At 45.5% G+C, this 24,593-nt stretch overlaps 2 protein-coding genes and 1 pseudogene across 5 annotated transcripts in view; 2 read left to right on the top strand and 1 right to left on the bottom strand.

The window, feature by feature from the left end:
- LOC101044378 (flavin containing dimethylaniline monoxygenase 5) overlaps nt 1-1,026 on the bottom strand; it is a 34,314-nt gene extending 33,288 nt beyond the window's left edge. The window contains exons 1-2 of one of the 2 annotated variants that reach the window (XM_039459843.2): nt 1,009-1,026; nt 150-325 (exon numbers count right to left, since the gene is read on the bottom strand). In XM_039459843.2, the coding sequence (XP_039315777.2) occupies nt 150-284 (135 nt within the window). In that variant the 5' untranslated portion in view covers nt 285-325; nt 1,009-1,026. Of the gene's footprint in view, nt 1-149; nt 326-538; nt 910-1,008 lie in introns of those variants that run through there. The other variant, XM_074390153.1, reaches the window with a different exon arrangement.
- Nucleotides 1,027-10,924: 9,898 nt separating this feature from the next.
- LOC141582201 (large ribosomal subunit protein eL8 pseudogene) lies at nt 10,925-11,746 on the top strand (annotated as a pseudogene).
- A 449-nt stretch (nt 11,747-12,195) lies between these two features.
- The window catches only part of LOC120360126 (chromodomain-helicase-DNA-binding protein 1-like), a 58,124-nt gene continuing 45,726 nt past the window's right edge, over nt 12,196-24,593 (top strand). Inside the window, exons 1-5 of one of the 3 annotated variants that reach the window (XM_039459840.2) lie at nt 12,196-12,375; nt 18,731-18,843; nt 20,996-21,102; nt 22,263-22,377; nt 22,986-23,017. In XM_039459840.2, coding sequence (XP_039315774.2) covers nt 12,249-12,375; nt 18,731-18,843; nt 20,996-21,102; nt 22,263-22,377; nt 22,986-23,017 — 494 coding nt within the window. In that variant the 5' untranslated portion in view covers nt 12,196-12,248. Of the gene's footprint in view, nt 12,376-12,932; nt 13,190-18,730; nt 18,844-20,995; nt 21,103-22,262; nt 22,378-22,985; nt 23,018-24,593 lie in introns of those variants that run through there. The other 2 variants (XM_039459842.2, XM_039459841.2) reach the window with 2 other exon arrangements.

Raw genomic sequence — 24,593 nt, 5'->3', positions numbered from 1 at the left:
AAGCCCGAAGTAAAGGCTGTAAGAAAGGCTCAGCAGGCTAGCAGATGTAATCACCGTCAAGCCCATCACAGTCCCTGACACAAGACAAAGCGTCGCACGCACCTAGTTGCAAGGGAGGGTTTCAAGTATCGAGTGACCAGGAGATATACCTGGAACCTCCAGAGCCCGCCGATGTCATCGGTCCTCTCAAAGCAGACGGGTTCCAAGCCTTCTTCCAGGCAGCACTTGATGGAAGAGAGCCCACTCGTTCCTCCTCCAATCACGGCAACTCTTTTCTTCGTCATGGTCTCCAGAGGTCTTCCCGCGTGGGTCGGTGCCGCCTGTCCTAAAGAACGGATGACAAAGGACAAAAAGCACACATCGGTCAGCAGTTTTCAGGGAGGACCCTGGCCATGGCGTTCGAGTAAATTCGGCACAAGAGGTGCTCTGGGAGGCCGGATTCCACGGTCCTCCGCACCCGAGGGAACCGCGCGGCGGGCGCGGGGCCGCCCTGCGCCTGCGAGCCCCGCGGTGACAGCGCTCTGCTGCGGGACCGGACCTCGCCGCCGCTCCCGAAGAGCCGGGCGGAGCCTGCAGCTGCTGTCCGGAGGCGACTCGACTCTTGAGTGGCGTCAAAGACACAGAAACCAGCCAGGCACAGACACCAGCGAGGGTCAGTGGGAGGGCCTGAGCGCTCCGCCTCCGTCCCGCGCCCGCGCCGCGCCCGCTCGGCGGCACCCGTTCTCCCTCCCGCGATGGGAATCGAACGTGGGCCGAAGCGGCTCTGGGCGAACAGGTTGATCCCACGACTTCTCTGCTTTCAGCGGCAGTCGCCTGCACTCCCAACTACTTTCTCTGAAAACGAAGGGCCCCCTAGCCTCCTCGGCGCCCGCGTCCGCCTCCACTGGGAACTTCCTGGTTTTTTAAAGTGACAAACTGCCAACAACCCCAAAGCAACGCCTGCTCCAAATGCTTGAGTGAACACCTCCCCTTCAGGTGATCTGTTCAGCCCGCACGCACCCGGCTCACCTGTACCTCTCTCCTCCCCTCTTCTCACAATCTGGATCTAAGAATCTGCGCTTCGGCAGAAATTTACCTTTAAATCCCCACGCGCTGAACTGAGTGCGGGGTTGGGGGTGGGGGTGCGGGCGGGGGTTGGGGGTATAGTGAGGAATGTATTGCTTCCTACTCAGAGGAGCTTACAGTTTAGTGGAGGAGACCAAAACATAAACAGATAATTTCAATGAAATAAAAGTATTTTTAATAGCGCTTTCACACAGTTATGTGAGTAACCAAATACACAAATTCTCCGCTTCTAAAATGCAACTTTTCAAATAGTAAGTCCTGTAGAACCACCAACAGAACAGATAGAAGATTTCAGGCACTGGGTTAGAACAAGGGCCCATCCAGCCCAGGGTTCTATTTGACGGACTTGAGGGGTTGCAAGAGGCATGGACTGTGGTTGGTGCCTTGGATCCTTGCCCACCTTCTACCACACCGAGTCAACTTTGCTCCTCTAATCTGCAACTGCTAATCTTGGACTTTTACATGAGAGGCAATTGCTATTTTGTTTGAGCCACTGAATTTTTAAATTGTGTTTATTTATAACAACTTAACAGACTCTAATTAACATCAGTATGTTTTGGATCTGTCTAACTTTTTTTTTTTTTTCTTTGAAACAGGGTCTCGCTGTGGCACTCAGGCTGGAGTGCAGTGGTGCAATCATGGCTCACTGCAGCCTCTGCCTCCTGGGCTCAAGCGATCCTCCCACCTCAGCCTCCTGAGTAGAAACTACAGCTGTGTGCCACCACACCTGGTAATTTTTGAATTTTTTTGTAGAAATGAGGTTTCACTATGTTGCCCAAGCTGGTCTTGAACTCCTGGGCTCAAGTGATCAACCTGCCTTGGCCTCCCAAAGTGCTGGGATGTTACAGCGTGAGCCACCAAGTCCAGCCTGTAAAATGTTTTGAAGACTAATATCTTTCACAAAGCATTCGGATATAAATGTAAATTTATACTAAAATGGTATCTTTTAAAAATGAAATTCTGAAGAGAGTGTTTCAACACAACCATTTGATATGCTGGAAGTTAACTGAAAAAATAAATTATTTGTAAATTGGATAATTTTGAATGTGCTAAAAGAAATGCCTAAAGGAAAACATGAATACTTTTATAAACTGAGTATTAATCTCCTCCTACTGAATCAGTTTTACAAATTCAAAATAATGCAATAACTTACTTTTAAAATCCAGTTAACAATATAATTTTATTTTAATGTCTCCCTGCTTCAATTGTGTCCTATAATTTAATTAGTTTTAAATTCAGCAAATATGTTTTGTGTGGTTTTAAAATTACTTATCCAATGTTTGCACCCTTGTCTAAAATTTCCCCGTCTTGGCTAGCTGACAATTTGCAAGTGGGTCAATTTCTTCATTGAGCAAGAACTGATACACCCAAATTAATATACAGACGGAACTGTTACTCCTGCTATTAGAAGAGAGCAATATTGCCGGGCACGGTGGCTCACGCCTGTAATCCCAGCACTTTGGGAGGCCGAGGCGGGTGGATCACGAGGTCAAGAGGTCGAGTGAAACCCCGTCTCTACTAAAAATACAAAAAATCAGCTGGGCATGGTGGCGCACGCCTGTAATCCCAGCTACTCGGGAGGCTGAGGCAGGAGAATTGCCTGAACCCAGGAGGCGGAGGTTGCAGTGAGCCGAGATTGTGCCATTGCACTCCAGCCTGGGTAACAAGAGCGAAACTCAGTCTCAAAAAAAAAAAAAAAAAAAAGCAATATTACACGTGAGAGATGCACTCCAGCCTGGGTAAGAAGAGCGAAACTCAGTCTCAAAAAAAAAAAAAAAAAAAAAGCAATATTACACGTGAGAGATAACAATGACTTATTCCAAGATAATGTGTGAGGCTTTTTAAGGAGTGTGTGTGTATGGATGCACATACATGTGGAATTGGGTTTGCAGAGTCTCTGCAAAGGTCCAACCCAGGAAGAGCTTTCAAACAATACGGTCTCACTTCTACTCCGATGCTCTCCTGTTTTCCAGTTCTTTCCATTACGTCTGCATTTTGCCTGCATTCATTCAGCAAATATTGTCTTTTGGAGGCCACTTTTAAATGGCCTCTTTATAAGCTAGAATAGGCTTGGATCTTGTCTGAAGGAGAGCTTCCAAGGAAAGGTGTCTGACAAGCATGGGATTGCGACACGAGTGAGAACTACACTTTTGCTGAATTAGAATGCAGAGAGCTATTTGTTCGGTAGTAAACCCTTAATAAGTCAATCCTGACTAGTGCAGGAGAAGTTTCTAGCACAGCATCCGTTCTGTGCCTGTTACGTGCTAGGTACTTGGTTACCCAGAGAGAAGGAAGGGAAAATGAATATATAAAAAAGATGAGGAGATAAATCACAGACATTGTGGCAGGCTGAAAACATGGTCCCCAAAGCTATGCATGTCCTAAACCACAGAACCTATGGATGTCATAAGGTAATACATGTGAAGTGCCCACACATGGCCTGGCATGTAATTGGAGCTCAACAAGTAGTAGTTGGCATTAATAAAAAAAATTGTTTTGTTTTCTAACTTAAAAGTGTTTTCACTATTTTTAATTAACAAATAACAATTGTCTATGTTTATGGAGTAATAGTGAAAAATTTGAAGTGACTTCATCAATGTTCAAGACAGTGAAGGACTATATTATACACACACACACACACACACACACACACACATATTTAATGAGATGAATTTATACTGATATGAAAAAGTTAGCAAAGATTTTAACCAGCATAGCCCTTATTTCATTTGTACAGTTTCCATGGCAGATGGTAGGAAGCCCATTTAAAGCTTCAACTCATATACTAAGGTAAATCACATCTACTCATATTCCATTGGCCAAAGCAAATCACAGGGCTTCTTCCTATTAGGAGGCTCTGAAAGTCACATGACTGAGGGCATGAATGTACAACTGTCTTATGGGGATAAAGTAGATCATTAGGGACACTAATACAATCTATCAAAGCTGGCTAGAGCCCACCATGGAGTAGATATCCCACACTTTGTGTGTGTGTGTGCATGTATATTTCTGTTTACCTTCATGACCCACATCTGTGGACCACACATATGGGGAATACACTATGCCTGCAGACACCCCCAGCAAATGAGATTACCATAGAACCTCAACAATGAGGGTAACCCCAAATGTCCTAAGTCTCCACTGATGAGATGCAGATACTTGAGTAATCCCCAGGCTCGTTTCCAAGTAAAGCTTTTTCGTCCTTCATAATACCTCGGACATTCAAATTTGTATTTAGTTTCTTGTGAAAACAAATGTTTAACTTTCACAACAGCATTATAGGATAGCTACTATTATCCTCATAATTTACCATGCATCACGGGCCCTTCAGAAGCACTCTGATTGTTAAAACCCTCTAATTAGAAGACTAATTGTACATGGCATTTTTGAGCAGTTTGAGGGGACAGAGGTGGGGGAGCTCCCTGGAATCAAAGTTACGAGTGTGCCTCAGTGTGTTCCACTCTGCGTCTCTTTCTCTCCTTCTCTCTTTTCTCCTTCTCGTTGTCTGCAATGTGCTGAGCATGGCGCGTGTTTCAGCCCTGTTTGTGTTACAGCTCTTTTAGCTCCAACATTTGGTGGGTCCTGAGTTCTTGTTCCGCGTTCGGAAGAATGATGTAAGTGGACAAGCGGAGGGTGAGCAAGGTAAAGCAGAAGTTTATTGAATGACAGGACAGCTCAGAGGAGACAGACATCGGGTCGCTCCTCTCCACAGGCAGGTTGTCCCACTGAGTGTTCAGCTGTCAGCAGAGAGGAGACCCTGAAGTAGGTAGCTGGTTTGTGTTTTTCACTGAAAGTGAAAGTTCACTTTCAGTCACAGCTTTTATCCAAGTTCTGTATCTGACTCACTCGGTGTCTCTAACTGGTACCCCGATGTTACCTAACAGAGCAAACACAATTTGTTTCCTAATTTATGCTTAGCCATGCTTATTTTGGTGATGTTTTCACATGCTAAAGCTTACTGACAGCGTGACTCGGTTACCTTTAATCTATTTTTTGTTTGAGACGGAGTTTCGCTCTTGTTACCCAGGCTGGAGTGCAATGGCGTGATCTCGGCTCACCGCAACCTCCGCCTCCTGGGTTCAGGCAATTCTCCTGCCTCAGCCTCCTGAGTAGCTGGGATTACAGGCACGTGCCACCATGCCCAGCTAATTTTTTGTATTTTTAGTAGAGACGGGGTTTCACCATGTTGACCAGGATGGTCTCGATCTCTTGACCTCGTGATCCACCCACCTTGGCCTCCCAAAGTGCTGGGATTACACACCCGGCCTTTTTTTTTTTTAAGACTGGGTTTCGCCACGTTGGTCAGGCTGGTCTTGAACTCCTGAGTTGCTGTTGCCAGAGGACGTATCCGTTCTGTGGAGGAATAAAACAAAGAATTCACAAGAGCATCATTACTGTCTAACCTGAACAATGAGTGAGAAAAGAGCTGACGCTAAACTTTCCTCCGGCAGTGAACGTTGACTTGCCAGAAAACACTGGACCAGCTTCCTAAACTTTCTGTGCCTCGGTTTGCCCAGCTGTGAAATGCACTCTCTATACTTCAGAGTTATAACAATCATATGCCCTAGATTTTAGGATTGCTCCACAGGCACCTCATTCAAACATTCAACAATATTTACTGAGTGTGTACTGTGTGTCCAGCACTGTTTGCACAAAGCCAACACATCCTAAAGGTGAGTTCCTCTTTCCTTCTTCAAACCAGCTTTGGTCTCCAGTGTTTTCCGTGTCAGTGATGGCATCCACATCCATCCAGTTATCCGCGGCGGAAACTACGGGGGTCAACTCCAACTCCTCTCTCTCTCTTTCAGCCCTACTTCCGATTCGTGGCCAACTCCTCTTTAAGCGTACCCCTACTCAGGTTTAAAATCTCTTACTCTCCTGCTACTCCTGCCTGAATGTCTTTGCAGTTGTCTCTCTGCCTGAAACATTCTTTCTCCAATTTCACAAAGCTGGCTTCTCATCATTCAGATCCTAGCTCCAACGTCATCTTTTTGGTGATAACTCCCTTCAATCTATATTCTATCCAGAGCTGCTCCCCAGCCTGACAATCTCATTACCCCGTCTTACTATCTTATTAGCGCTGCACGACTTGATAACTTATTTGTATTCCTCCCTTTCTTTGTATTTCTTCATCAGTAGAATCTGAGCTCTATAAGTGCAGGGACCTTATCCGTCTTGGTTACCCCTATCTAGACACTGGGGATTTGACCAGTAAAATCACACTTTATTGTACTTGTCTGGCAAAAATCCAACCCTGGCAAAACCTAATTCTCTAACTCTTTCCCACTTACCCAGCAGTATCATGCTAATCGGCCTAATGATGATAAATCTCAAGCCATCCTCATTGCTGCTTGCCAGTGTTACTGTTTCTCTGGTCAATTCACTGTCCACTCCCCTCGCAATTATCCTGTACCTTTCCCTCTTAAACCTCTAAAACCTTCTTTCTTTTCAAGCTCATCTGATGACGTTGCTTTTTTATTTCACCTGGACAATAGCAACAGCTGGGAGAGGTCTTCCATGTGTTCGCACCACCACACCTGTCTACATCTGGTGCCTTCTGCTTGTTTTGGATGAGCTGTCTATGCCAGTCCTTCTATGTGTATTAGATCCCTCCTCCTTCCACTCAGGGACATCACTCTTATTTGATCAGTTTTTCTCTTTACTGGATCATTCCTATCAGTATTCAACATGTTTGACTATCCCTATCAGTTATCACTTCCAGTTTTCTGCTCCTTTTTTTCCCCTGAAAAACATTTTTTTCTTTCCTTTGGAGACAGGGTCTTACTCTGGAGTGCAGTAGTGTGATTACAGCTCTCTGCAGCCTCGGCTTCCCAGACTCAGGTGATTCTCCTACCTCAGTCTCCCAAGTAGCTGGGACTATAGACGCATGCCACCATGCTTGGCTAAATTGTTGTATTTTTACAAAAATTTAGAGATGGGTTTTTGCCGTGTTACTCGGGCTGGGTCTCGAACTCCTGGGCTCAATTGATCCACCTGCCTCAGCCTCCCAAAGTGCTGGGAGTACAGGCATGAGCCATCACACCAAGCCAGCAAAACCCTTAAAAGAGGTATGAGACATCCCGTCTTTCTTGCCTCCCATTCTATTTTTCCGTCCACTACAATCAGGCTTTTGACTCCACCAATACATAGAAATTGCTCTTGTCCAGAGCATCAGTGACCATCACACGACCTACTCTAGCGGTTATTTCCCTATTCCACCTCTCAGCTGCATTCGACACACACAACCAGTCTCTTGTCGAAATTGCTCTTCATTTGGCCTCAGGAATCCCGTGCTCTTAGCTCTCATTCTGTGCCATTGGCTACTCTTCTCAGTCCTTTCTGCTGCTTCCTCCTCCTCTTCTCAGCATCTCAATATTCGCTGTCCCAGTTTTTGTCCCATCACCCCCTAGCGGGTCCCATCCAGACCCAGAGCTTCAGTCTCACCCTACGATTATGACTTCCACATTTATACATTCAGTTCTAACCTCTTCTCTGAACACCAGACATGTTTATCCAACCATCCATTCACAATTTCTACTTGGATGTTGAATAACCATTTCGTATTACCTTGTCCAAAAACGAATTCTTCTTTTTTTCTTAAACAAGAACGCTGTGTGTTTCCCAAACCTTCTCATTCTCAATCTTCCTCTCTCCATAAGGCGTCTTCATGCCACGGGTTGCTCGGCCCACATCACCGAAACCCTCTTTTGCTTTTCCATTCCTTCCAGACCCTCAGTGAATCCTCTCCGCTCTATCCTTTCAATATATCTAGTTTCAGATCACTACTCACCACGCCACGAGCACTATGCTGGCCCCAAAACGATTAACTTTTGCCCAGACGACTGCAATCGTTTCCAAGCTGGCCGCCTTGTTTCCATCCTGCTCGTCTGTAGATCTTTTCATGCAATATCCAGAGCAGAACTTCTATGTGTCACCTCACTGGCAGACCTGGAGTCTCTCAGCTACCTTTCTTAGCTGTATTTTAGGTAGACCTAATTAGTATACCAACAGTCTACTTAGCTTACAGCTAGGACTCTATCATCTGGTATTCTGCTGCAACAAATGTACTTTAAGTGAAAAATAATAAACAGGCTTGTATTTAAGTGGCAAGTGGTCGATATGGCTGCTTTAGCAGATAAGTCTACTGGTAGAATCGAGAGGGGAGGAAATAAATCAAACATGGAGACTGAGATGCAAAAACCACTCATGAGCAGCCACATAGGACAGAGATCCCTCTGGAGAAGCCACTGAAGGATGTAAATCCATCTTCAGATTTGTTTTAACACACAAACAGGAAAGCCATTCTACAAAATTACTATTGCCCCATTACGTGACTCTGTTTTACTTTTAGCACTAATCCTGATATTTATTTGTTTACTGTTTGTCTCCTTATTTTAAACTATAACCTCCAGGATATTAGTGACCTCTATCATAACCACGTACTATGTGCCAAGAACATTTCATTATTCTTTTTTGTTTAGACAGAGTTTCACTCTGTTGCCCAGGCAGGAGTTCAGTGCCGCGATCTTGGCTCACCGCAACCTCCATCTCCCGGATTCAGGCGATTCTCCTGCCTCAGACTCTGGAGTAGCTGGAATTACAGACATGTGCTGCCATGCTCAGTTAATTTTGTATTTTTAGTAGAGACAGGGTTTCTCCATGATGGTCAGGCTGGTCTCAAACTCCTGATCTCAGGTGATCCGCCTGCCTTGGCCTCCCAAAGTGTTGGGATTACAGGCGTGAGCCACCGCGCCCAGCCCTCAGCTACCTTTCTTAGCTGTATTTTAGGTAGACCTAAATAGTATACCAACAGGCTACTTAGCTTACAGCTAGGACTCTATCATCTGGTATTCTGCTGCAACAAATGTACTTTAAGTGAAAAATAATAAACAGGCTTGTATTTAAGTGGCAAGTGGTCGATATGGCTGCTTTAGCAGATAAGTCTACTGGTAGAATCGAGAGGGGAGGAAATAAATCAAACATGGAGACTGAGATGCAAAAACCACTCATGAGCAGCCACATAGGACAGAGATCCCTCTGGAGAAGCCATTGAAGGATGTAAATCTGTCTTCAGATTTGTTTTAACACACAAGCAGGAAAGCTGTTCTACAAAATTACTATTGCCCCATTACATGACTCTGTTTTACTTTTAGCACTAATCCTACCTGATTTTTATTGGTTTACTGTTTGTCTCCTTATTTTAAAATATAACTTCCAGGATATTAGTGACCTTTATCATAACCACATACTATGTGCCAAGAACATTTCATTATTTTTTGTTTAGACGGAGTTTCACTCTGTTGCCCAGGCAGGAGTTCAGTGCTGCGATCTTGGCTCACCGCAACCTCCATCTCCCGGATTCAAGAGATTCTCCTGCCTCAGACTCTCGAGTAGCTGGAATTACAGACATGCGCCGCCACACTTAGTTAATTTTGTATTTTTAGTAGAGATAGGGTTTCTCCATGATGGTCAGGCTGGTCTCAAACTCCGAACCTCAGGTGATCCGCCTGCCTTGGCCTCTCAAAGTGCTGGGATTACAGGCATGAGCCACTGCGCCCAGCCCCTAACAAGCACTCTTTATGGTGCTGATTAGTGACCTCTATGGTAACCACGTACTATGTGCCAAGCACTGTTTATGGTATCAGTGCCAAGCACTCTTTATTAATACCATGGTCTTTATGGATACCATAAAGAGTGCTTGGCACAAAGTACGTGGTTCTGTCAATATGGATGACTCAAGACACAAAAATAGCTTTATAAAACAGTGCTTTGCTTGACTTTTTATGAATAAACCAATCTGAAGTCATCTCTTGTGGCTCAGAACGAATTTCTCCGTTTTATCTTAGGGGAAGATGAGAATAAGGGAGGATGCAACTTTTAACATGAGTTTATCATAGAAGGAAGCACCAAGATTATTAACCTAAATGAGAATACTATACCAATGACATTAGCCAGAAAATAATATAGTTCCTGCTCCAGTATTGCCAATTACCATTCCAAGTCACAGTATCTTCATTTATAATGTGGGAACAATTATAATGCCTAATTATTGGTTATTGTGAGGGTTAAATAAGAAAATATACTTCAAGCCTATAGGATATCACCCAGAACTTCATCAACAAATGCACCTATTCTGTTATTATCATCTTCATATTAGTGGTGCATTACATCACAAATCCACTCAAAGCTGATGCTGAGTCACGGTGACCCCTAACTGAACACACTGCATCAATCTGCTCCCCGTAATGCACTCGAGATACCCACTGCAGCAATGACGTCTTTGGTGATTTTAATTTACTACTATTCACAGGTCATGGAGAATCAGAAAGGGATTTCGGCCGGGCGCGGTGGCCCACGCCCGTAATCCCAGCACTTCGGGAGGCCGAGGCGGGTGGATTGCGAGGTCAAGAAGTCGAGGCCATCCTGGCCAACATGATGAAATCCCGTCTCTACTAAAAATACAAAAATCAGCTGGGCGTTTGGCACGTGCCGGTGGTCCCAGCTACTTGGGAGGCTGAGGCGGAAGAATCGCTAGAACTCGGAAGGCGGAGGTTGCAGTGAGCCGAGACTGCGCCACTGTGCTCCAGCCTGGCGACAGAGCGAGACTCCGTTTCAAAAAAAAAAAAAAAAAAAAAAAAAGAAAGAAAGAAGAAAAGAAAACGAAGAAAGGGATTTCTGGGTCTAAACCAGTTTATCACTATGTAAACCGAACAAGCACGGTTTGACCTTGTCCTGAATCACTGGAGCGCACGGACAAAGTCTTGCCATTTCCACAACCCTCATGGTCCAGCGGAGTATCTGACACGTGACAGTCCATGTTGAGTAAAGAATAAATGCGTCTCTCTTCCCGACGCCCAAAATGCCCAAAGGAAAGAAGGCCAAGGGGAAGAAGGTGGCTCCGGCCCCTGCTGTCGTGAAGAAGCAGGAGGCCAAGAAAATGGTGCATCCACTATTTGAGAAAAGGCCTAAACATTTTGGCATTGGACAAGACATCCAGCCCAAAAGAGACCTCGCCCGCTTTGTGAAATGGCCCCGCTATGTCAGGTGGCAGCGGCAGAGAGCCATCCTCTGTGAGCGGCTGGAAGTGCCCCCTGCAATTAACCAGTTCACCAGGCCCTGGACCGCCAAACAGCTACTCCGCGGCTTAAGCTGGCCCACAAGTACAGACCAGAGACGAAGAAAGAAAAGAAGCAGAGGCTGCTGGCCCGGGCCGAGAAGAAAGCGGCTGGCAAAGGGGACGTCCCCACTAAGAGACCACCTGTCCTTCGCGCAGGAGTTAACACCGTCACCACCTCGGTGGAGAACAAGAAAGCCCAGCTGGTGGTGATAGCACACGACGTGGACCCTATTGAGCTCGTTGTCTCCTTGCCTGCCCTGGGAAATAAAATGGGAGTCCCTTACTGCGCTATCAAGGGGCAGGCAAGACCGGGACGTCTAGTCCACAGGAAGACCTGCGCCACTGTCGCCTTCACACACGTGAACTCGGAAGGCAAAGGCGCTTTGGTTAAGCTGGTGGAAGCTAACCGCACCAACTACAGCGACAGACATGATGAGATCCGCCGTCACGGGGGAGGCACGGTCCTGGGTCCCAAGTCTGTGGCTCGCATCGCCAAGCTCGAAAAGGCAAAGGCTAAAGAACGTGCCACGAAACTGGGTTAAATGTACAGTTTTCTGTAAAACAATGCAAATTCTCCTTCAAAAAAAAAAAACAAAATAAATGCATGATGAGCACATGCCACCTCCGTGACGGTCAGTTCAGGCAATCGGACGCCCAGCGCTTCAGAAGCGCACGTGGTGAGAACCAGGCGGCCCGTCCACGCTCCGCGCTGCAAGAGCTGCCGGGCCGGGGGCCTGCACAGGCCGCGCTGCGGACGTCCAGGCAGGGCGCGCGCCCTCTGGCGGCGCCTCGGTAGCAGGCGGGCCCCAGCGCGCCCCCGCCCGCCCAGCCCCAGCGCGCCCCCGCCTGCCCCGCCCCAGCGCGCCCCCGCCCGCCCCGCCCGCCCCAGCGCGCCCCCGCCCCGCCCCCCAACCCCAGCGCGCCCCCGCCCGCCCCGCCCCAGCGCGCCCCCGCCCGCCCCGCCCCAGCGCGCCCCCGCCCGCCCCGCCCCAGCGCGCCGCCGCGCGTCGGGAGAGCCTGAGGCAAAGGCGCCCGACCCGCGCGGGGCGGGACCGCTCCCGGCCGGATGGAGGGCGCTGCCCGTCGTGGGGGCCCAGCGCCCGGCTTCTTGCTTCGGTTTCAGACCGAGGGCCGAGCCGAGGCGGCGCGGGCGCGGGTGCGGGAGCAGGATTTACAGCAGTGGGGGCTGACAGGTGAGCGGGCTCCGGGCGGGCTTCGCCCAGGCGCGCCAACCCGCCGGGGCTGCCTCTCGCGGGCCGGGGCGCGGCAGGCGGCCGCCCGGTGGGCTGTGGACCAGCCGGCGACGGGCCCGTCCTGCGCGTCTGCCGTGGGCGGGGAGACGCCGCGCCCGGGCGGGGTGGCCGCGGCCCGGCGGGCGCGGGACGGGTGAGGTCGGGTCCCGGGCCCGCGGAAGCGGAAACGCGGTGAGCGCGGCGCCCCCTGCAGGCCCCCGAGGAGCGGTCGCGGGGCCGGGCGCGCCGGGGCCGGAAGTGCCGAGTCGCCGCCCCGCGAGGCGGGGTCCTCGCCGCTGGGGTGTGTCGGCCGCTGCGGTCGGACGCTCAGCGCGTCTCCCAGCCCCGTCTGCTCCGTGTCCCGTGCGCGCGCGGTCCGCGGAGAGTCCGCCGCTGACGCGGTCTCCCCGCTCGAGGTCTGCGCGGCAGTGAGCGGGCGCGCTTAGCTGCTCTCGGTCCGCTCACGGCCGCCGGGAACTCGGTTGGCCGACGCGGGCCCTTCCGGGGAGTCTGCCGAGCGCGAACCCTGCGCGCCCCCAGCCCTGCCGCGGCGCGGCCGACCCCTGCTTCCTGCGGCCCCGAGGTCGGCTCCGCTCCCGGGTCTGCGCCGACTCGCCGCTGCACCCCCAGCCCCCGCAGCCAGCCTGGTTTTCCTCGTCTGCACAGTGCGGAGCGCAGTGCGGGCCTCGACGGCATTAACAGCCTCGTGCGTCGGTCATAACGACACAGTCGTTGACTCATGACTCGCTGAACGCTCCTGGGAACGTGTTCTTAGGTACCGGCTGCAGAGATGAGTCCAACAAATACGGAGACGTAGGACGTAACCTAGAGTTTTGGACTAGTGAGCGAGAGTTCATTTAAAAGTATAAATTATAGTTTATGTAAGTGCTCGACACCACGGAAGAGTGAGGGTTGTCCTTCTAGGAAGGAAGCAAAAGGCGCAGTTCTGTGTTTGACTTAGAAGGATGAAGTTGAGTGGAGAGAATGCGGACGTGAGCGAGCAAGCCCCCTCGCCTTGACTCCCCGAGCCTAAGGATGTGTCCGTGGCGGTGAGGAGTGTGTGTCCAGTTTGAGTATGAGCTTTAGACTGGTCTCTCTATGTTTGACTTTATCTTGCCTAAAGTTTGTTTGTGTGTTTGCCTATTTCTTTGCAAATGTTAGGAATGGTTCTGGAAGAGCTTGTGTGAGAGAAGGCTCAGAAAAGTGTGCCCGTTGATACTTCGCTGTGGGTAATAGCCAGGAGAAGGGTACATACATGGGCGGGTGTTTTAGTGAAATTGAGACAAGAGGTTACGAGTGTGAGTGGATGGAGCAGAGTGAGTACATGCAGAATTAACTGGGCAAATGTGGCAACTGGGATAAATTGGTAGTGGAGAGAAAGAAAAACAGAAAAGCATAGTCAGAGGAATTACCAGAATAAATTAATATTATGAGAAACTATTCTTCATGAGTTGGTTAGAAAAATTCTTACTGCTTTTTTTCTTGGTTACAGAAATAGTACATATTCTCTGTAAAACATTTAGAGAAATAGCCAATGCATAAAGAAAATAAATGTTAATATCCATAATCTCTTTACTGTTATCATGTTCTCAATATCCTTATAACCAAATATTCATTATAGCTATGGACTTTTAATTCCTGAAAGGTAGCCTTTCTAGAATAAAGAGTATGCAAAATTGTTGCTTATTTCTCCAAATTTGTGTCTTACAAAAGTTTTACATTTTGGCTAAAATTTATCAATTTATCTTTTTTTTCTCTAGTGGATAGTTTTTTTGCTTGGTGTCAAATGTAAGAACTCATTGCCTACTCCCAGATCCTAAAGAGTTTTTTTCTAAGTTTTACAGTTTTGTATTTAAGTCCGTGATCTATTTTTTTTTGTCCCACAAATTTTGATATTGTATTTTCATGTTTTATTTAGTTCAGTGTATATTTCCCTGGAGACTTCCTCTTTTGATGGACTGTTTAGAAGTGTGTTGTCTAGGTTCCAAGCGTTGAGACATTGACCTCTAATGTTTCTGCCCATGAATTCTAATTTCGTTACATTTTGTTCAGAGAACATACTCTGTGCAATTTCACTTCTTTTAAATGTGTTGAGGTTTTCTGGCCGTGCTGCAGTTTGGATATGGATTATTTGTCCTCACCAAATCTCATGTTGAAATTTGATCCCCAGTGTTGGAGGTGGGGCCTAATGAAAGGTGTTTGGGTCTTGGGGGCAAATCCCTCCTGAATAGACTAATGCTCTCCCTAGCAGGGAGAGAGAGAGTGAGTCACTTCTTCTGTATCAGTTTCCAGAAAACTGGTTGTTAAGGAGAGCCTGACATCCCTTATCTCTTTCTTCTCTCACCGTGTGATCTCTGTACAGGCTGGCCCCACTTCTCCTGCCGTTAGTGGAAGCAGCCTGAAGCCCTCACCTGAAGCAGATGTTGATACCACGCTTCTTGTACGAGAACCATGAGCCAAATATACCTCTTTTCTTTATGAGTTATCCAGCCTCGGGTGTTCCAAAGCAACACAAAATGGGCTAAGACAGGCCCTGAATGTACTGTATGGTCCATGGCAGTTGAAAAGAATGTGTATTCTCCTGTCATTGTGTGTCAGCAGAGCTGCCTACCTTTCTGGAGACTCTAGAAGAGAATAGTTTTCCCAGCACCCAGAGGCTGTCCACGTTCCTTGATTCCTGGCACCTTTCCTCCAACTTCAAAGCCAACGACATTTCATCTCTTTGATCCTTCTCTAGTCAGCGTTGTCTCTAACCACAGCTGTTAAAGGTTCTCTGAATGATGCATGTGATTAGATTTCATGTCCATTGCATTATCCAGGCTCACCTGGGTAATTCAGAATACTCTTCCCATCTCTAGGTCCTTAATGTTACTTATATCTTCCGAATGCCTCTGCCATGTAAGATAACTTACTGATTCCAGGAGCAGGGCTTGGACATCTTTGTGAGGGCCACTGTTTTATCTACCACTTCATCCTTTCACTTTTCAATCGTTTAATTATTTTTGGGTTGAATTTCTTGTAGACAATTTATAATTGGGTTATGTTTTAAAATCTACTCTGGAAGCCTTTGTCTTTTAATTGGTATATTTATAGGACATATTTCATGTAATCATTAAGATGCTTGAGCTTAAGTCTGCCGTCCTATATTTATTATTTTAGTTTATCTCTGTTTATTTTCTTTTTCTTGCCTTCTTGTGAATTATTTGAACATTTTTTAGAATTTTATTTTTGTTTATTTATAATGTTTTTTAATTTATCTCTTTGTATAGATTTTTAATGGTTGTGACAGGTATTGTATATTAATGTATGTGTGTGTATAAAATCACAGACTACTGATATTGTCATTTTGCCTAGTTGAGTAAAGTATGGAAATCTTCCCTTTATATCTCTTTACCTTCTATTTATAATTGTCTTAAATATTTCCTTTATTTGCCTTTGGAACCACATCAGACACTGTTACAATCTTTGCTTCAGCTGTCAAACATAATTTTTTAAAACTCAAGAATGCTACATTCTCACATTCTTCCTGATGTTCCAAGATTCCATCTTGTATCATTTCCCTTTTTCCAAGGACTTCCTTTAGCCATTCTTTGAGGGTCGGTTTGTTGCTGATAAATTCTCTGTTTTCTTTCATCTGAGAATTTCCTCTTCTCTCCTGAATACTAGTTTTCTTGATACAGGAGTCTGGGTTGACAGTTCTTTTCTTTCAATACTTAAAAAAAAAAAAAAAAAAAAGTTGTGCCATTTCTTTCTGGCCTTTAAGATTTCTGACAAGAAGTCTGCTTGCATCTGAAGATTTTTCCCTCTTTAAGTAAGGTGTTTGTTTCTTTTCTGGCTGCATTTAAGATACTTTGTCTTTTGTTTCCAGCATTTAAATAATTACATATCTTGGTATGTATTTCTTTGGATTTTTTTTTTGAGATGGACTGTGTCGCCAGGCTAGAGTGCAGTGGGTGTTGGCACCTATTGATTATCTTTTTTCGTTCAGTTTGAAACTTCCCAGTTCTTGATATAACGAATGATTTTTTTACAATAATTAGAGCCAGGCATTTTTGTATCATGTTTCAGCCTCCTGTTTGACTGTCTTTGTCTGTCACTGCTCTGGCAGGGGAAGAGGGTCTGCTCCCTTGATATTGCCAGGTGGGGATAGAAGTCCAGGCCCCCTTTTCAGCCTCTGCCTACATCTGGGGATGGGGAAGGGGCCTCTCCTTCCTGCTGGGTGAGGTGGGAGTTGTGGCTCCCTCCTGAATCTCTACTGATCCTGCAGGGGAAGCCAAGGGGTTGGTCCTCATTACTGGTTGGTAGGGATAAAAATCCCAGCTCCCTACTTGGCCTTCTCTTATACCATCTTGATTGGGGTGCTGGGGCACTCATTACAGCTGTAGGGGGAAGTCTGTGCTTCCCACTTGGCCTTTGCTGGTGGGACCACAGGTTTATTCCTGTGTTGTTCAGCTAGAATAGAGCAGTTATTATCTAAAAGTTTCCTGACTTGCTAGGCTGCCATTTTCTAGCAGGAGCAGGCTTGTGAGGGGAGAGTGGTGCAGATGGTTTGGCTATGTCCCCAACCAAATCTCACCTCGAACCGTAATAATCTCCATGTGTCAAGGACGGGCCAGGTGGAGATAATTGAATTATGGGGGCAGTTCTCCCATATTATTCTCATGGTAGTGAATAAATCTCACAAGATCTGATGGTTTTATAAGTGGGAGTTCTCTGCACAAGCTCTCTTGCTGTGTAAGATGTGACTTTGCTTGTCATTTGCCTTCCACCGCGATTGTGACGCCTCCCCATCCTGTGGAACAATGAGTCACGTAAACCTCTTTTCTTTGTAAATTACCCAATCTCGGGTATGTCTCTATTATCAGCATGTCTTTATTATCAGATGAATGCAGGGCGTGTTCTGATTTGTTTTGGTTTTGGTCTACACCAGTTGGTGTTTCCAGTTTGCTGATTCCTTGACCTCTCAGACTGGGCGATATAAGGCAAAAATGAATTCTGGGGAACTCACTACCCTGTCCTTCCTCAGGTCCCAAGGTCCCTAGCCAATCTGCTTCTTCACTGCACCTTTCAGAGTCTATGCTTGCTTTATCTGTCATGTCTAGGGCTTTTATTTCTACTTAGCAGTAGGAAGAGGGGAAAGTATATATACTCCCATGAGAAATAGAAATCTCTGCGTTTTCTAATTTATAAAATGGGGTTAACATCTACTCTGTAGAATTGTTATAAGCATTAAATGAGATACTGTAATTTATTTATTTATTTATTTTGAGATGGAGTCTCGCTCTGTCACCAAGGCTGGAGCACAGTGATGCAATCTCAGCTCCCTGCAACCTCCACCTCCCAGGTTCAAGCAATTCTCCCTGCCTCAGCCTCCCAAGTAGCTGGGATTACAGGCACCCACCACCATGCCGAGCTAATTTTTGTATTATTAAGTAGAGATGGGTTTCACCAAGTTGGCCAGGCTGGTCTTGAACTCCCAACCTCAGGTGATCCGCCTACCTCGGCCTCCCAAAGTGCTGAGATTACAGGCGTGAGCCACCACCCCCAGCCCGAGATACTGTAATTTATATGAAGTGTTTATTCCTCCTCTGGTCTTTGTAAGTGCCTATGAAAAATACCTATTTTTTAAACAATGTTGTACAATTGTATATTTTGAACATTTTTAAAGCTATAAGTTAAACCAGAAAGTTCTATTTTTGCTAATAGTTCTTATATAAAGTATGCTGACGGTCTTTCACCTTTCTGAGATAACGGCTATTCTTTGAAACTGGACTTTTTTTCACCAAGGGAGAGAGAGTCAGTAGAAGCTCCATGTGGATTTCATGTTTTTTGCCATCCCGGTACACAGTTAAACACTCTTTCCATTCTTAAAAACAGTCCTTCTGTGTTGAAGCATTATTTAGCGTAGTCCTGAGTTTTCCCTTTAGCACTGATGGCAAATTTAAATGGATGCAGTGAAGCAAGCAGACGCATGTACAATCTGTGTGTTGTTGCTTGTTGTTAAGTTGCGTCAGTAATGCCTCATTTCCCAGAATGGACACTGGTGTGAGTCTCAGGCAGATCCCAAGTTGACTTTCTCATCTATCAAGTGAATCAGGTAACTGACAGGCTCCTTTGGGACTTTGAATACGATGGTGAATACATCTGCTCAAAAAGTAGTTCGGTAGTCAGGAGAGGTTGAGATCTCCATACTCCTCAGCAAAAGATATGGTCAGTGAGGTCTGGAGTTAAGGGAATTTAGGCTGTGTTCCTCATTCGGACTCTTAGAACATTGCCTATGCATGTGCTGAAATGTTGCTGTATTTTTTGTTTCTAGGGATTCACCTACGCTCTTATCAACTGGAGGGAGTCAACTGGCTTGCCCAGCGCTTCTGCTGTCAGAATGGCTGCATCCTGGGAGACGAGATGGGCCTGGGGAAGACCTGCCAGGTATGTGACTGTGCCGCAAGTGCTGCTCACCGCCACTGAAGCACCGCCTTCTAACTCATTCTGCAGCTGAGCACTCTGGAGCTAGAAGGAAGTTCAGTTTCACAGATGTCTCTGGGATCCAGGCTGGCTGGCTCTTGCACCGGGAAAGGGCCTTCCCTGTGGTCTTCTCTGCTTCAGTCATTGCGGTTGCCCTCCTGACTTTATTGAGGGCCAGCAAATGCTGCTTGTCCTTTCCTCAGATGTTCACAGAGCTCTGCTTTAAGCTCTCTAAAAAGATACCACCTCCAAATTGGTTTTGCTAAAATTTTGTTTAGACTTTTTGCATCTATGTTCATGAAGGACGTTGGTCTGTCATTTTCTTGTAATGTCATTATCTGACTTTACAGATAATGACATTACAAGAAACGGTATTGGAGTAAAGCTGCCCTCGTAGAGTGAGGTGAGAAGTATGCCCTTCTCTTCAATTTTCTGGAAGAATTTATGTAGAATTGCTATAATTTTTTTCCTTAAATTCTTGCTAGAATTCTCTAGTGACTCCATACTTGTTTTGTAGACAATCTGGTTTGTAATAATAAAAGATGAATTTTCTCTAAATTGCATCCTCAGGAAAGCTAGACTGAATGGTTTTAATTCAGGAAGTCACTAAAGAATGGTTCTGGGCACCATTTGGACTGAGAAGCCATAGATAATTTAAAAAGAAAATTATTTCTGTTATAAAAATTAACTGCCACCCTGTAACGCAGCACTCTAACCACAACCATGAATAGCAATGCATGTTTTGCATGACTGAATTTTTGTTTTCTTTTATTTTTGAGACAGGGTCTTGCCCCGTCACCCAGGCTGGAATGCAGTGGCATGATCTCAGCACACTGCAACCTCTGCCTCCCAGGCTCAAGCAGTCCTTAGTCTCCCAAGTAGGTGGTACTACAGGTGCATGCCCCCACACACAGCTTATTCGTAAATTTTTTGTCGAGATGAGGTCTCCCTATATTGTCTAGGCCGGCCTTGAACTTATGGGAAGAAGTGATCCTCCTACCTCAGCCTCCCAGAGTGCTGGGATTACAGGTGTGAGCCACTGTACCCAGCATGTGGTTGAAATTATAGTGTGTGTATAGTTTGTGTTTGTTAATCTAACAGTGTCACTGTAATTTTTTACTTTATTAGATTCATAATCATTATACTCAATATTGTATGTTATTCCATCAAGAGAATTTATCAAAATTAAATGTTCTACAGATGAGACATGGTGATCCCTCCCCTTTTTGTGCTATTTGATCTTGATAGGAACATCTTTGTGCATACAGCTTTCTCAGGATTTCGAATTATATCCTTAGGACAGATTTTTCTCAGAAATAGCTCAGCATTTGAAGATGGGGTCCCTTGACGCATTCTTGTTTTAAAATAGGTTATTTTCTCTGTATGTTACAGCAACATTCAAATCATAAATGTGTGCTAGAATCTTCTCAAGTGTGTCCATTCGCCTTTACCAAAGTTCCGTTTTCTCCCCTTCCCTAAGCTTAGGAGGCTCGTGTATTGTCTGTTTTCCCCATTAGATTGTGTCCTCCAGGAGAGCTGGTGTTTTGTCTGTTTTGGTCACTGTTGTGTCACTGGGGTGTAGGACAGTGCCTAGCAAATAGAAGACACCCTGTAAATACATACGGAAGAAAGGAAAACAGTAGGCGAAGGTGGGAGGAAGTGCGGGAGGCAGGAAAGCATCCTCCCTCGGGAAAGCCCGGCAGGCGGCAGAGGGCCGCCGTGTGATTGGCTGTTTCGCAATCAGATCTTGGCACTTCTTGCTTAATGTTTTCAGAGTGTTGCTGATCTTGGCCATCAGTTGGCTTTTCATTGATTTCTGTGGTCTCTCCTGACTTTTTCTTTACGGCAAAGGTTCAATTACCTACACATTGAGCCTCATTGCTTGTCAACTACTGAAGTCATTGAGTTCCACAAATATCTGCGGCAGGTATATTAAAGCTTACATGATTTCACTCCACGAGTGGATTACTCTCCTAATGTGCTGAAGATTGTACAATATTTCTTTGTAAAACAAGTCTTATACAAGAGTGTGTGTTCCCTACAGGGTTGTGGGAACTTCGTGGTTGTTTCTCATGGGAAAATGTGATCAAAACTGCCTTGTTTTTCTGTGTTCCAGACGATTGCTCTCTTCATTTACTTAGCAGGAAGATTAAATGATGAAGGACCATTTCTGATTCTTTGTCCCTTGTCGGTTTTGAGCAACTGGAAAGAAGAAATGCAGAGGTACAGAGTAGATGTAGCTGCAATTTTATTGTATATCTTGATTAAGTTTTTTTTCTGGATGATGTGTGAAATGTGCTAAAACAACCTATTGTCGCCGGGTGCAGTGGCTCAAGCCTGTAATCCCAGCACTTTGGGAGGCCGAGGCGGGTGGATCACGAGGTCAAGAGATCGAGACCATCCTGGTCAATATGGTGAAACCCCGTCTCTACTAAAAATACAAAAATTAGCTGGGCATGGTGGTGCACACCTGTAGTCCCAGCTACTCGGGAGGCTGAGGCAGGAGAATTGCCTGAACCCAGGAGACGGAGGTTGCGGTGAGCCGAGATGGCACCATTGCACTCCAGCCTGGGTAACAAGAGCGAAACTTGGTCTCAAAAAAAAAAAACCTATTTTCATGATCAGTAAGTTTATTCCAGAAAACTGTGAACTGTGGCCGGGCACAGTGGCTCACACCTGTAATCCCAGCACTTTGGGAGGCTGAGGTGGGCAGATCACTTGAGGTCGGGAGTTCAAGAGCAGCCTGACCAATATGGAGAAACCCCATATCTACTAAAAATACAGAATTAGCTGGGGTGTGGTGGTGCATGCCTGTATTCCCAGCTACTCAGGAAGCTGAGGCAGGAGAATGGCTTGAACCCAGGAGGCGTAGGTTGCGGTGAGCCAAGATCGCACCATTGCACTCCAGACTAGGCAACAAAAGCGAAACTCCATCTCAAAAAAAGAAAGAAAGAAAGGAAAGAAAACTGTGAACTGATGCAGTGCAGGTAGACACTGAGGATGTAATGGGAAGGGCCCAGTGGATATTATTACTGTTTGGCAATTTGAAGGTCATTAATCATTTCCAGTATTTATGAACTATAGTAGAAGCCATTGCTTTTCATAGTGGCGTAGGAAGTAACTAATGTGGAAGAGATCATTTTACTTTTAGAGTCAGCACAAGACCTTTTTAGATCTGATCCTTCTACCTGTTCACATAGGAACTTGCTCTGAGGTTCAACCATTACTTTAGATAAGATTCAGAGCCCTAAGACTCTGGTTGTAGGACCTCACGGGGTCTGCGTGTGAATGTAATCCTCCCATGAAATGTACTTTTCCAGGTGTGTACATCCTGTCACATGAATCTACTGTTCATGTTCATCTACTTCTTTTCTTGGATTCAGATTTGCTCCAGGTCTTTCCTGTGTAACATACGCAGGTGACAAGGAGGAACGAGCCCACCTTCAGCAAGACCTAACACAGGACTCACGTTTTCACGTGCTACTGACTACCTATGAGGTATCCATTCGTTTCTCTATAGCAGCAACTTCTAACCTGTGACCTTAGAAGTTGTAGTCTGATGAAATTCTATTTAAGTTTTGTTGAGAACACACGCACTTTTCTGGGCAGGGAGTCTACCTTCGTCAGATTCTCAAAAGAGGGCTGTGACCAAAAGAAGTGAAGGATCATTGTGCTTCCAATTAGTTAGATCTTTTCCTTTCCTGGTGGATCATGGGGGAAGGCTTCTCAAGAAGGAGGCACTTGAGCGGTCTCTTGGTTAGTGAACAGGAGGCAGGCAGGCGGCCGGGGGAAGGGTTTTGTGGACTGAGGAATCGTGTCTGTTACTGGAAGACAGGAGTGGAAGCAGTTCTGGCTTCTCGTAAGTGCTTGTTCCTTAGTCTAAAATCGTGTGTGCTGCTGACCTGCCACGTAATCAGGCTTCTCTGCTCTTTGTTTTTAAGATGGTGCTACTTAGAAATTATTCACAGAACTTTTTTACTTAGTGAACAAATGAGACTTAGATAAATCCTGTAGTTTAAGAGAGTTCACAGAAAACTAGCTTATCAATATCAGAGTTTATTAATGCCAGCCTTTATGTTTTCTAATGTGTCTTCCTAATTTTTCAGATTTGCTTGAAAGATGCCTCATTTCTGAAATCGTGAGTACTGTCTGAGAACTTGCATTGAATGTATCGTGCACGTCCTGTCTTCCCTGCACATTTTACCGCTTCGCCTCTCCTGGCATATCTGGTGTGTCTTCCATGAGTTCTGTTTGTGGATAGGCGGCACGGAACACTCTGCTCATTAGCTTTGTGTCCTTGGGTTAGTTATTTAATCTCCATCAATTTCAGCTTCTTCATCTGTAAAATGGGGATAATCATTTCTTAACCTCGAATAGCTGTTAGGAAAATTAAGTGAGATTAAACATACTTTGTGTGGTGAATAGATATTAGGCTCTTTACATGCAACTTGCATAGACCCCTTTCAGTACTAACATTTGGAGATTTTACTGTAATACAGGAGGAGAATCACTTGAGCTGTTTGCTGGAAATAACCTAAAGTAGTAATAAGTGCTATGGAATTAACTTTTTAGAAAGAGTGTTTTAAATATACTTCTAATTAGTTCACTTTTAGACCTCATATTGGCCCATGAAATCGGAAACTCAGATTTAACTCTTACTGCCACCTGACAATGGGAATGACATGATCACATCACAGTAACAGTGATAATACAAATTAAACAAGGGCTAGAGTTTAGGTAAGAAAGAAAGATATGTTGCCAGGGTTTCATTCTCCATCACCTCTGTAGTTAATACATGGTGAGGTGGATATTCGGTATCTTTTCTATTTTTTTCTCAGATGGAGTCTCACTCTGTTGCCCAGGCTCGGAGTGCAGTGGCATGATCTCCGCTTACTGCAACCTCTGCCTCCCAGGTTCAAGTGATTTCCCTGCCTCAGCCTCCCAGGTAGCTGGGATTACAGGTGCCCGCTACCATGGCCACGCTAATTTTTTGTATTTTTAATAGAGACAGGTTTTTACTATGCTGGCCAGCCTGGTCTTGAACTCCTGACCTCAGGTGATCTACCTGCCTCAGCCTCCCAAAGTGCTGGGATTACAGGCATGAGCCACTGCACCCAGCCTTCCATCTTTAATATTCAAAAATTCTTGTTTTCCCAAAGTATTAATATTTTAGATGTTATTTCTCATCCAGATTCTCATGAGTTGGATTTCTATTTTCTTGTTATTCTGAATACTAGAGGCTAGGTCATAGATTTCGTGACTTCTATCTTAGTATTTCATTTAAGTGAGCATATTATCGTACCTTTCTTAAGATATACATTCCCTCCCTTTTTGTTAATTTTCAACTTAATATTTGTTGAAAGTCACTTACTGGAAAGACACTGTTCTGAGAGTTAGAGCTACCCTAGGAAAATGGAGCTACTCCATTGGAGGGATAAAAAGTGTACAGATATCCATAATACAGAGCTAGATATGGGAAGTCTCAAAAGACAATAAAATCGGGACATAAATGTTGTTGGGTACTTTATATGAATTATCCCATTTAATCATGAAAACCCTACAAGGCAGCTATTATCAACCCTTTTATGGGTGAGGAAAGGAAGAGATTCAGTAACCCATCCAAGGTTATGTTGCTGATGATAAATAGCAAAACTTGCATTTACACCCAGCATTTGGTGCTGTGGAGCCTCTTTGAGAGAACTTCTCAAAATAGC

This window comes from Saimiri boliviensis, chromosome 19 (assembly GCF_048565385.1).
Source record: "Saimiri boliviensis isolate mSaiBol1 chromosome 19, mSaiBol1.pri, whole genome shotgun sequence".
In the NCBI taxonomy this organism is placed as follows: Eukaryota; Metazoa; Chordata; class Mammalia; order Primates; family Cebidae; genus Saimiri; species Saimiri boliviensis.
This window is presented reverse-complemented; position numbering and strand designations above follow the sequence as displayed.